We start from the raw sequence: 12,171 nt of genomic DNA, 5'->3' as shown, positions 1-12,171 counted from the left end.
CCTTGATTGAGACCCAACAAGTTGAACATGAAGCGATGTCGTGAATCGGAATTTTGGCGAGAACTATAATGATGTTATCGGTATTATCTTGGGAGAATGAAAGAAGTAATTTATGTGTTGAGCCCGAGTCTTTGATTATACATAGGTGGCTAAAGTATAAACTTTACTTAAAAAGGGTTGAAATTTGGTTTTCAAATTTGAGGTAGGCTACCTTTTAAATTTTATAGCCGCCCTCAAAATTGAACCAAATGTTCAAGTTAAATTGGCACCTAGTTGTGACAGAGATGTTCAGGAGATCTTATAAGAGGATATTGGCAAGAAAGAATCTAACTTTAAAACTTCGAGAATGGAGCGTTTGGGTTCCATGAGGAAAGTGAGTGCACTTGACGGTGTAGCACTCGGGAAAAGATTTTGTCGAAGTTCGCTATAATATTGCGGCTTTGTCCGGATGGTGCAAGTAAATCAGAATCGGCATGAGCTAGATTAGTAGGCGATATGAAGATAAATACAGCCTAAGCGGGTTGAAAGCGTCGAAGTGTCGGTAAGTGGAATGCGAATCGGGAGGATTTTACCATCACTTGAGAGTCCCAGTGAAAATGGAAATATATCACAATGGAACATTGTGATAGGCTTACTAAAGATTGAGGGGGGATTACGTACCATTTGAGAATAGTGGTTGATCGATAGATGGAGTTGGTCCACTTTGGTGCGGTATGAATATATCTTGTTTTGAGTGTGCGATCCAGATTTCGGCCTCGATTTCGATTAGATAAATTGGGCATTTCCTCGATGCAATTACGGTGTTTTTCTCGAGTTGGCCACTCATGAGATAACTAGACTAATTTGGGTGAGTTATTAAGGACCTTAAGGCAAATAGACTTGAGAATTCGACCATGGATCGACTCCTGACCGTGCTCATCTTTAGAGATCATTGCGGCAAAGTATAAAATCGATTTGAAATCGAAATAGATCGGCTCGGCGAGATGAATGACCGATCGTGGGTGACTCCACTAAATTGGAAAATTCTCATCGTAGGTACTAATTTGATGTTTCTATCGTTTTGGTACCCTGTGTCCATATTTGAACCTTTAAGATTTTCACGATAATCGAGGGTCGCCAATGTGTCGAGTGGGTTCATTATGGTTCGAAGAAAATCGACCACGGGTCATTTGTCCTAAAAAGCTCTGAATTTTACCGTAGCCTAGGTCACACTAAAAACGTGTCGGAGTGAAATTAACCCCCAATCTAAGTTCGATTTGAAGTGAAGATCCTATCTTGTTACAAAGTGGGTATACCGAAGTGTGTGCATTAAATAATTCGCCGGCATGGAGTGTCGAGGATGAATTATATTTCGAATCTAAATCAGAGATTATAAGTTCGGCAGAGTTTTCAGAGGATTCTTTATTAAGCAGTGTATAGCGGATGGTACGAGAATTTCGGTGGGGAAAAGAAAGTGAATAAAGATTTCGGGCCAAAGTCATTGCGGTAGCCGGTGATTACGGTTGCCAAGATCGGTACGAGTTATATAAGATCTTGACCAGAGATTCCCGGTTTATTTGGTCCAGTCGGATAGTTTCTTTTTAATCGTGCAAGCGAGTGTACGGGATTTCAATCGGTTGAGATGAGATCGAAATCGAAAATCGCAAGTCGAGTCGGCTCGGTGATCGGTATTTGCGGTTGTCGGATCAATGTCGAATAAAGGCTACTGGAGTCAAGCTGTCGAAATTTTGAACCGTTGAGGTTCAAGGTTTATTAAGGAGTAAAGAAAAAGAGATCGAGATGTGGATGAGTGTCTTGTGAGAAGCTCGGTTCGGTTGTTGGTTCGAAAGAGGAGAGTTTGTGTACCAAGATGATCTCCTTGGTCAAAATGGTCAAACAACGCCACGAGACCGAATGATCGGCGTGGAGAAGTGAGACTCGATGAGACGGCAATATCCCCACCTTTCGTTTATGGATTGATAAAGGTTTAAATTTCGGGACGAAATTTTTATAAGAGGAAGAGTTGTGACATCAGATTTTCGGGTTTAATTTTCTGAATAAATAGGATCTGTCTCATCGCTCGTCAATTTATTGACGGGTCGAAATTTCAATAAAGAAATTATCGGAGGAAAAATCGAAGACCTAGGAAGGCATTAGAAAAGGGAAATGGAAAGAGAAAAAGAAAATTTAGAATATTATTGTTCTTTTTTCTTTTTCTCTCTCCCTCTCTTTTCTTTTCTTTTCTTTCTTTTCTCTCTTTTCTTTTCTCTCTCCTCTCCCCTCCCCGTGCGAAAATCCCCCACCGCTCACTTCCCTCTCTTTTCTTTGACCCGTCAATGCTTATCTCTCTCTCTCTCTCTTTCTTCTCTTTCTTCCTCTCGCACGCCCGAGCGAATGAACAGCTCTTCTTCTCCTTCTTCTTTTTCGCGTGCGAAAAGAAGCCGGAGCTTGGCGCGGCCCCCGCTCGCCGCTCGTCTCGCCGCCGCACCGCCACCGCCCGTCACCGCGCGCGCCCGGCCGCCGTTCGCGTGCGCCCGGGCGTTCTTCCCCGCTCGGCTCGGCTCGGTCGCCCTTCGCCGCCATTCGGCCACCTCCGCCGCCACCCGGCTCCAGTTCGGCCACCTTTAGCCCGCCCAGGACCTCCCCGCGATCGATCCAGCCTCCCGGCCTCCCTCGCCCGTTTTGGCCGCCGGATCTGCTCCAACCAGCCAGAGCGAAACCCACGAAATGGGTTTCCGGTGGTTTGGGCCCGTTTGGGCCGTTCCCGCCCGAACCCGAGGCCCGCTTTGGGAAGTATCGTTCCTCGCGTCGCCGCCGTCGGATTGATCCGATTTGCGCGCGATTTGGTGATAATCTCACTAATCTTTGATTAGTTGGCTAATTATGCTTTAGGTTGTTTTAGTTTTAATTAATTATGTTTAGGTTGTTAGATTAGAATAAATTAGCAATTATTAGTCAATTGTGATGTGATTTAGATAAATTGATTGTGCAATTAACAAGTAGACGTGGTCTACTATTTATTGGAAGTATCTCGGGAATTTTCCGACCCCTAATTGGGCTTCAATTTGGCAATTCGGGCCTAAGTGAGATTTTTGGGCATTTAAATATTAATTTTCGAATTAAATTAAATAATTATTTATTTTCCGAAAATTCAAGGGAGATGGTTTGTGACCGGAATATTATGCGGATGACTGTGGTGAAGTCCGTTTATTTAATCGGGCTTTATTTTTGAGCTAAATTGAATTTTTTAATATTAATTATTTAATATTCGAAATTAATTATTTATTTATTTATTTTCCGAAAATTCAACGAGATGGCCTGGAACCGGAAAAATTATGCTGATGACCGTGGTGAAGTCCGTTTATTTAATTGGGCCTTATTTTGAGCTAAACGGAATTTTTAATGTTTAATAATTAATTTTCGAAATTAATTAATAATTAATTATTTTCGGAAATTAAGATTTTGAAGGCCGACGACCGAAATCTCGTGCTGATTGTCGTGGTGCAGTCTGTTTATTTATTTGAGCTTTGAATTGTGCCAAATTGAATTGAATGTGGAATTTAGGATATATTCCTAAATGGTTGTGGTTAACTATTTCATTGAGAAGCCATTAAATCTTGCAAGGGGTCGAGTGGGACCGTAAAGCCATTAAATCTTGCAAGCGGTCGAAAGTGGGACCGTAAAGCCATTAAATCTTGCAAGGGGTCGAGTGGGACCGTAAAGCCATTAAATCTTGCAAGCGGTCGAGTGGGACCGTAAAGCCATTAAATCTTGCAAGCGGTCAGTGGGACCGTAAAGCCATTGAATCTTGAAAGTGGTCGAGTGGGGCCCAGTAAAGCCATTAAATCTTGCAAGCGGTCGAGTGGGACCGTAAAGCCATTAAATCTTGCAGCGGTCGAGTGGGACCGTAAAGCCATTAAATCTTGCAAGCGGTCGAGTGGGACCGTAAAGCCATTGAATCTTGAAAGTGGTCGAGTGGGACCGTAAAGCCATTAAATCTTGCAGCGGTCGAGTGGGACCGTAAAGCCATTAAATCTTGCAAGCGGTGAGTGGGGACCGTAAAGCCATTAAATCTTGCAAGCGGTCGAGTGGGACCCCGTAAAGCCATTGAATCTTGAAAGTGGTCGAGTGGGACCGTAAAGCCATTAAATCTTGCAAGCGGTCGAGTGGGACCGTAAAGCCATTAAATCTTGCAAGCGGTCGAGTGGGACCGTAAAGCCATTGAATCTTGAAAGTGGTCGAGTGGCCAGTAAAGCCATTGAATCTTGCAAGTGGTCGAGTGGGACCGTAAAGCCATGAAATATTGAATGTTCTTGAGTGGGACTACGAATAGCAATAGCTTGAATGACCTAGGAAATGGTCGGGTTGACATGTAATCGACAAGGTCGATTGATCATTGTTTGATTTGATGTTGTGAATTGATTGGTGAATGTGAATGACCGTGAGTGGTCTTGTCGGCTTATGTCGACTAGGTCGATTTGATCGATGCTTTGATCGGTGATACGATTGCTTGAGTGCCTATTATGAATTGTCTTGACTTGCGGGTGGGATCACGATGCCAAGTACGTCTTCGCCTTACTGTGCGTGTATAGGCAGCCTATAGTATAGTGGTTTACTAATCGGGCTTAGTGGGGTAGAGCTCGCCGAGACGTAGTCTCATCCGGTTTGGGAAAAACATTTCGGGACCCCGATGAGGAGGCGGTGAGGAGGAGTCTCGAGAAGGAGAATTCGGAGGTGAAACTTAAAAGAAGGATTTTTGGAAGAAGAAGATAAACCTGAGAGGGGCCTTGAGTATGGCTGGATGGGCTGAAAGTCTACCTTCTTTTGAGATCTCTTTTTGATGTGAATAGTTTTGAAGTGGTTTTTGTTTTGTATAAAAGTTTGGTTATAAATTTCAATATGAAAAATATGGCCTGCTTTTCTATCCCATCGTTTTATTGTGCAGGGATTTTAATTGCTTCGCATGTGCTTAATAATAGAAAGGGTCGGCGATACTAGTCCTGGGATATCGCATTATAAAATCGACCAAATAGAAGGATGTGCACGTGCCTGAGGATCGGGGCGTGACAGTTATCATGCACCAGCCTAATAGGAAATTATCATTTGTTTCTAGATTACCGTAAATGTAATAGTAGGTTACCGCTTGTATTTAGATTTTTACAAGTAGGTGTGTAACTGCGTGTAAGTTACCAAAGAGAGTAATAAATATATAACATAATTGATAAGTTGCATTGACGGTCGAAAGTACCAATTAACTACAGTTGTAACTTACTATTCTCACTGCTAGAAATTAGCTTCGAGCAGTAAATATATAACATAGTTAGTAAGGTATAATTTCATTGATGGTCGTAATATCGCCAACATTCTCAGTAAACTACAAATGTTTTTTAGAATTTACAAATTGGGCTACAAATTTACTATGAACGGAACATTGTTTGGTAAGATACAATGATCGTAACCTATCACTGAGTCCTTTGTACCGGAAGAACTTCACCATAGAGTATAAGTTGAAGCACATGAACGAACTTCATTCCGGAAGGCCGAACTTTCGACACTGCTCGAAAGAAATGGTGTTGCAAGGTTAGGAGTTTCTGCTATTGTCATACGAAAGACTATGGTTTTGAGCTATCTGGACCGACATTGCCATGCCCCATCGCATTTGGCTTGCAACATAGTTATCCATGCCAGGTCAACACGGATAACTTAATTTGGGAATAGTGGCGCTAACGAAAGAATCCCAATTGAGATACAAAGCCCTGTGGTGAGTAGTAACCTCTTGGATGGATTTCTTCCAGCATAAAAGTTTTACAAGATTTGGGTACCAAGAAGCAGTCTCGTCTAAGGATTCTGCATTGGCCAGTATTCTTTATTTAAAGAATAGGTAATGGTTCCGGTTTTCCTAGAAATTTCCTGGAGTCCAGTCAAAAAACACCTGGCACTCGAAGTCAATTGTAGATTACGAAATAGCTCCAAGACCTAGAGCTGATAATGTTTTGTTAAGAACCTTGCAACCTTGCCAACTTTAGAATTCATTTTTTAACCTACGTCAAGCTCTGAATATGAAATGGCTAAAAGTCATTCGAAAGGTTAGTCAGTCGCATGTAACCTTTCAGAAGCTGCGTAGTCTTTTATCATTCCAAAGATAACTACTTGATATTGTTTTTCAGTGCAATCTGCCCACCGGTGGTCATCAAGTCCCTGTCATGGGGAAAAAAGGCTTGACACATACAGAAAATGCTACACTGACTAACCTGGATACGCTTAATCGAAATACAGGTAACCTGATTCACAGAGGTCACTTGAATACTATTGTGTTATGAGCTTATGAACTCTGAACCCAACTCCTTGCATGAACTTGAATAAATACAATTAAGAGTGTACATATGCTATTTCAAGTTGGAAGCCAAAGTTTTGTGGACTTATGAACTTCTGAGCAAGTAACTATGTCTGTTTTGGCCAGACTAGATAATTACCTTTGTTCGATGGATCTCACTTCCTGTCAGAGATCTGTAAGTTGCCTGTCATCAAATACACAATCATATTGCAAAATCGGTGTGAAAACAAAATTGCGGAATTTCAATCATTAGTTCATGAAGAATCAAAGTTCTAGGTCTCTCAAATTGAGTGAACACTGAACTTTCAGCGCAGGACATTACAAGTTTACAGAAGAAAAAATGTTAACCATCATCTCCCTTCGACCATAGAATTTGTGATGGTGTTCGTGGACAAGATGCATTCCCATTGTGACTTGATATCGTGACTCAGCATTTCACTTTTGAAGGTGAATGTAGGCGGTCTTGACTGAGGAAGTTCTGATTCACCACTCAGCATCAGAAATATGGATAACATGTTGGGTCGGTCTGTCGGGTGGTCCTGCACAAAGAGTAGCCATACCTGAATGCATCTCATCGCTTCTGACGGCGAACAAGAATGAACAATTGCTTCACCTGTCAGGTCGAGTCCTCTATCTTCGCTCCACAATTGCCATGCCTGTAATAATTAGTGAGCAGAGGGCGCATAAATAGCCGAAAAGATTATAGAATATTTCTTGAGATTGTATTCCTTGCACTTACAAAGGAGAGAAGATTGAAATGCTGGCCATAGTAGTACAAGCTTTTTTTTCTTTTTGCTAGTGACGATCACAAGTAGCAACACTCCAAAGCTATAGACATTGGATTTCTCAGAAGATATTCCTCCCATGGCTTACTTGGGAGACATATATCCTCTGCAATTGATTCGATCATGTTAATCATTCAGGTTATAGAGTTTACTAATTGAATTGAATTCCAGCAACAAGGCTTGAAAACTTATGGTGTTCCAACAACTTTGTTAGTATTTAGCCAAACTCAAGTGCCTTCGAAGATCTGTGCCAGTCCAATGTCCGCAATTTTTGAGTTCATTATCTCATTTAATAGAATATTGCTTGCCTTCAAATCTCAATGGATAACTTGTAGGTAAGAATCTCGATGGAGGTACGGTAGCCCGTTCGTGATCCCTTGAGTGATCTGGAAATGTATATCCCAGTTGAGTTCTGCTTTCCTTCTTGAATCTAAACAAGGAAGTAAATAAAATGAACTCGTAACTTAGGTACTACAAAAATGTATATTTTTTTCCATAAGTTCAAGCATGGCTTGAAGAGAGTGAGGCCAACCAAATAGAAATGAATCTAAGCTTCTGTTCAACAAATATTCATCTACTAAAATTTTTTCTTCTCCTTCAATACAGCAATCCAGGAGTCTGACCAGATTTCGATTATGGAGCTTCGATATAAGAATGATCTCATTCTTAAACTCCTCCATGTCTTGGCCTGAGTTACTGGAAAGTATTTTGACAGCTATCTCCTTTCCATCATTCAGCCTTCCCTGTTTCCAAACTCATAAAGTACCAGACCTTGGATAATGCATAAAATTTCACTAAATGAAAATTTTAGAGAAGTCTTTTACCTCATAAACTGGGCCAAACCAAAGTTGTCTGTCACAATAAGTAAGCTACCAAAAGTGAACAGCGTCAATTTGGATGCATCATCTTGCTTCAGCTGATCTTTCCATGCGATTCCATATGACATTTCTCCTGTGTTTTCAATTATATCCATTTAATCAATAGCCTTTGGAACTTTGGTAAAGTTTCTGGATTACATTAATGTGAAATTAAGCATTGGAGATGAAATGATCGTACCTCTTTTGCTATCTCTTCACTCACAGAGGACAAAAATTGCAGCTCCTACAAACATGATGGCAATTACAGTACTTAAGCTGATGATAAGTTTTGCTTGTGTTGACATGCCTGAGATGAATAAAGAATTGCAAGATGCGTGATACAGTTCAATTGAAACTCATTGTAGTCAAACCTCTTGTATGTATATTGTCATGTGCGACCTGAATATATATTTCTTGGCCAGCTGTTGAAAACTCCTGAACATTGATGAGATCTTTAGCCCAGACAAAACACCCTCTCATGCTGATATAAGAATGAGCCAGGCAAGAACAATTATTCAGGCACCAGATTTGGCATCCTCCTTCATCTCTGATGTCTGATAAATATTCCACAGAATCAGGCACTTTCATCTGGTTCATCCGCACAAAGACATCTTTCTTCACCTGCATTGAAGCTGGCCTGCTTGTGTTCTTCTAACAATTCAATTCTGTTTCTCTAATGCAACCCCTGGTCCAATTTCTGCTGTTCCACTCTTCTTTCAATCTCGGTGTAAACCCCTTTATGCAAGGGCATATAGGAGAGTTAAGTGAGTTGCAGACACCAAAAAAAAGGATGCAAGTTCCATTAAATTGGCAACTGTTGTTCAATGCCACCCAATCTTTAAACCAACTCTTGGTTCCATCATCCCAACACATTATTGTAAGAATTCCCCCAGGTGAAGTGAAGCCATAAGCACACAAAGAGATGTTATTATATTGAGCAGAGAAATAAGTGGTTCACTGCTGAAGCTTTTGCTGGAGATTGTAACCATTGAAGTATGAGGAATCCATTCCTGGTATGCCAATGAATATTGATTTATCCTGTGGTCCACTTCTCCATAAAGGGTTCAAGCCATTCCAAGTGACAATTTGTGGCAGTCTCCGCGTACTCCAGTGATGAAATTTCCAGATGATGGATCATTTTCATTTTTCCAGGAAACTAAATACTGTCTCTGTTTCTGGTGTTTATTCCTATCTTCATGTTTGGTAGAAGAGTATAAGTTGGATCATTGAAGCTTACCCATATTTCAATTGAATTCCCGTCTTGCAGAACAAAGTTACCACCATCTGAAAGCATTGCTGAAGTATAGTTTGACTGGACAGAAACATTGGTGGGCCAAACTACGTTCTGTTGCTCATCCATCAGCTTCAGATTCCCGTTGCAGCCTATTGTTAATTTCACAGATTGATCTGGATATGCAAGCCATGTATCCCTATTGGCGACCCAGAGCCGATCTTGGAAGGAGTCGCATTCTTGTACCATATCTTCACATATTGATTTGCTGATACATCAGGGTTGAAGAAACCCGAGCTCGAAATTTGACTGGAGGAGACGAGTTTGATTCTGAAAGGGTGGTTTGGCTGCAGTAATGTTAAAAACTGTAGCGCTCTGATGTGCCTGAAGAAGAACGAAAATGACCAAGGAAGAGTATAGACCAATCATAGGCAGCATGGTAATCCTAGTGCATTTCTGACCAACAGAAAAAAAGAAAATAAAAAATCCTAGTGCACTCAGGTGTCCGTTAATTCAGAATGTTAGGCTCCCAATTCTTTGCTATTCTTTTTTGTCTGCATATTTGAAAGGAAGACAAGATTTCTGCAAGCCAAAGCGTGTTGCCAAATGTGTGAGTTCATAAGTGCTTTTCGAGATGGCTTTTTTAAAGTCAAACTTTTGGAGATAGCTTCGAGGGTTATGTTATTAAACAAATTAGTTTTATATTGGATACTAATGCTGCCTGACCCAGTTCAAGTGCATTCCCAGAATGCCAAGACATCATGATGACATTGGTGCTGATACAGCTCATTTTCAATTACACCATAGCAGCATCATTGTGTGAGTCAAATGGTGGCTTTTAAAAAGAGAACTGATTTTGTATGAGAAGCCACTAGATATCAGCGTTCCTCTCCTCGCCATTGTTCAAAGTTGACTACACCTTCCAGTGTACAGATGATATATGTTTCTGTTAATTCACTAACACAAGTTTCATGTTCAATGAAGCTAGATATTACATGGGATCCATGCAAAAATGTAATTCCTAAGCACTTCAGTTTGGGGATCACAGGGCTCCAATTTTGGTTACCAGCTAACATTGGCCTCCCATTTTCATGCGAAGCTTATCCAAAGTGAATTGTTCAGCCATTCAAGCTTCTCGCTACTTTCTGTTTTCTTTCTTTTCTTAGATAACTAAGAATTATTTTATGGCTTCAAGGCAGCAATTTAAATGCCACAGGCATAGATGACTTCGTACCAAATCCGGACAAGGTAAATCGTATCTGCGAATCATATTGAAGCTGGAAATACTTTTTGCCGAGCCAATGCTCATGCTTCTTATGTGGGGACTTTAGTCTATCCTTGGTAATGATATCTTTTGTCCAAAAAACCAGAAAATCTAATCTTCAACACAACTGGTGATGAGAGTGATGGCGAGTTCTCCGTAATAATGCCAACAGTTCTGATTGTAAGTCAGAACAAATCCTAGCACGGATTATATTCTCTCAAAAAAGTGTATATTCCAAACCCCTACTTTACAGCGTAAATTCTATGTAAAAAGTGGATGTTCATTCGACCTTTTGTTCTGATTGAACTAGAGCCATCCTTGAATTGAGTAAACACTTATATCTTAGAAAATAACAACAAAATTATCTCCAAACACAAGAAAGTAAAAATCGAGAGAAATAACCATCATCTTCCTTCGACCATTGTATTAGTGACAGTGTTAACAGACCAGATGCTTTCTTGCGGTGATGGAATATAACGATTTGGCTTTTCAGCTTGGAAATTGAATATAGGCTGTCCCGGCTGAGGAAGATCTGATTCCCCATTTAACATCAGAACCACATTCCACATGTTTGGTCTATCTGCGGCATGCTCCTGAACACAGAGAAGCCCGACATGGATGCATCTTCTTACCTCCAGTGGAGAGCTAACAGCAATTGCTTCATCCATTAGGTCCAATGCTTTGCCTTCAATCCATAATTGCCATGCCTATGAGTGCGAACACTGTCATAATTTTGCAGGGAACTTGGAATATTGATTAGGGTATGATTTGGGACTTACGTAGGAAAGGAGATTCAGATGTTGTCCCTGGTCATACAGGGCCGTGTTCTTTTTGCCGCTAACGATCTCCAGTAGCAGCACTCCGAAGCTATAGACATCGGACCTCTCGGAAAATATCCCACCCATGGCGTACTCAGGAGACATATAGCCGCTGCAGTTAAGTTAAACATGTTATGCACCCTTTGATTGTATCGATAGACAATGGGGATGAAACATGGCACTGAGGTTCATTATGGTAAATCAATCATTTGTGTTTGCTTGAAAAGATTGACTCAATGAATTGATAATTCAAATAAGACTAGATAGCTTACAGTGTTCCAACAATTTTGTGAGAGTTCACCAGAACTTGAGTGCCTTCGAACATTTGTGCCAGGCCAAAATCAGAAATTTTCGGGTTCATCTCTTCATCCAAGAGAATATTGCTTACTTTTAAGTCTCGATGTATGACCCTAAGGCAAGAATCTTGATGGAGGTAGAAGCCCCCTTGCAATCCCCTGAATTATATGAAATCGTTTGCCCCAGTCAAGTTCTGCCTTCGTCCTTGAATCTAACAAACACGACAAACAAGAACAGTTTTCAACTTTCAGTGCTATGGCGAGAAATACATCCCAGAAAAATAGTTATTTGGAGAGTAAAAACCAACCAAAAGAAAGGTGTCCAAGCTTTTGTTTGACAAGTACTCGTATACCAAAATTTTTTCTTCTCCTTCAATGCAGTAGCCCATGAGTTTAACAAGATTTCGATGTTGTAGTTTCGATAAAAGGATGATCTCATTCCCGAACTCTTCAACGCCTTGGGCTGAGGTACTGGAAAGTCTTTTCACAGCTACCTCTTTCCCATCTTTCAGCTTCCCCTGTTTCGCAATTCACATAGCTTTCAGACCATGGATTACCTCTATATTTTCATTTAACGAATGTGCTGCAGAATAATTTCACCTTATAA

The 12,171-nt window shown here is 40.8% G+C and overlaps 1 protein-coding gene and 1 long non-coding RNA gene across 3 annotated transcripts; both read right to left on the bottom strand.

Annotated features, from left to right (window-relative positions):
* Window positions 1–6,534: 6,534 nt before the first annotated feature.
* LOC104447407 lies at window positions 6,535–8,733 on the bottom strand. 2 transcript variants are annotated; one of them, XR_005551111.1, is made up of 4 exons: window positions 8,327–8,733; window positions 8,155–8,199; window positions 7,053–8,049; window positions 6,535–6,969 (listed from the first exon to the last, which is right to left on the bottom strand). It is a non-coding gene; the product is annotated as an uncharacterized LOC104447407 (long non-coding RNA). The 2 variants fall into 2 exon arrangements; XR_005551110.1 differs by having other exon boundaries at window positions 8,155–8,733.
* A 1,927-nt stretch (window positions 8,734–10,660) lies between these two features.
* Window positions 10,661–11,722, bottom strand: LOC120286273 (G-type lectin S-receptor-like serine/threonine-protein kinase At1g11280). Its single transcript, XM_039313109.1, has 3 exons — window positions 11,541–11,722; window positions 11,230–11,380; window positions 10,661–11,157 (listed from the first exon to the last, which is right to left on the bottom strand). Exons 1-3 carry the CDS (start codon window positions 11,627–11,629, stop codon window positions 10,855–10,857), a joined length of 543 nt encoding a protein of 180 aa, XP_039169043.1. The 5' UTR covers window positions 11,630–11,722; the 3' UTR covers window positions 10,661–10,854.
* Between the last annotated feature and the right edge of the window lie 449 nt (window positions 11,723–12,171).

This window comes from Eucalyptus grandis, chromosome 5, assembly GCF_016545825.1.
Source record: "Eucalyptus grandis isolate ANBG69807.140 chromosome 5, ASM1654582v1, whole genome shotgun sequence".
In the NCBI taxonomy this organism is placed as follows: Eukaryota; Viridiplantae; Streptophyta; class Magnoliopsida; order Myrtales; family Myrtaceae; genus Eucalyptus; species Eucalyptus grandis.
This window is presented reverse-complemented; position numbering and strand designations above follow the sequence as displayed.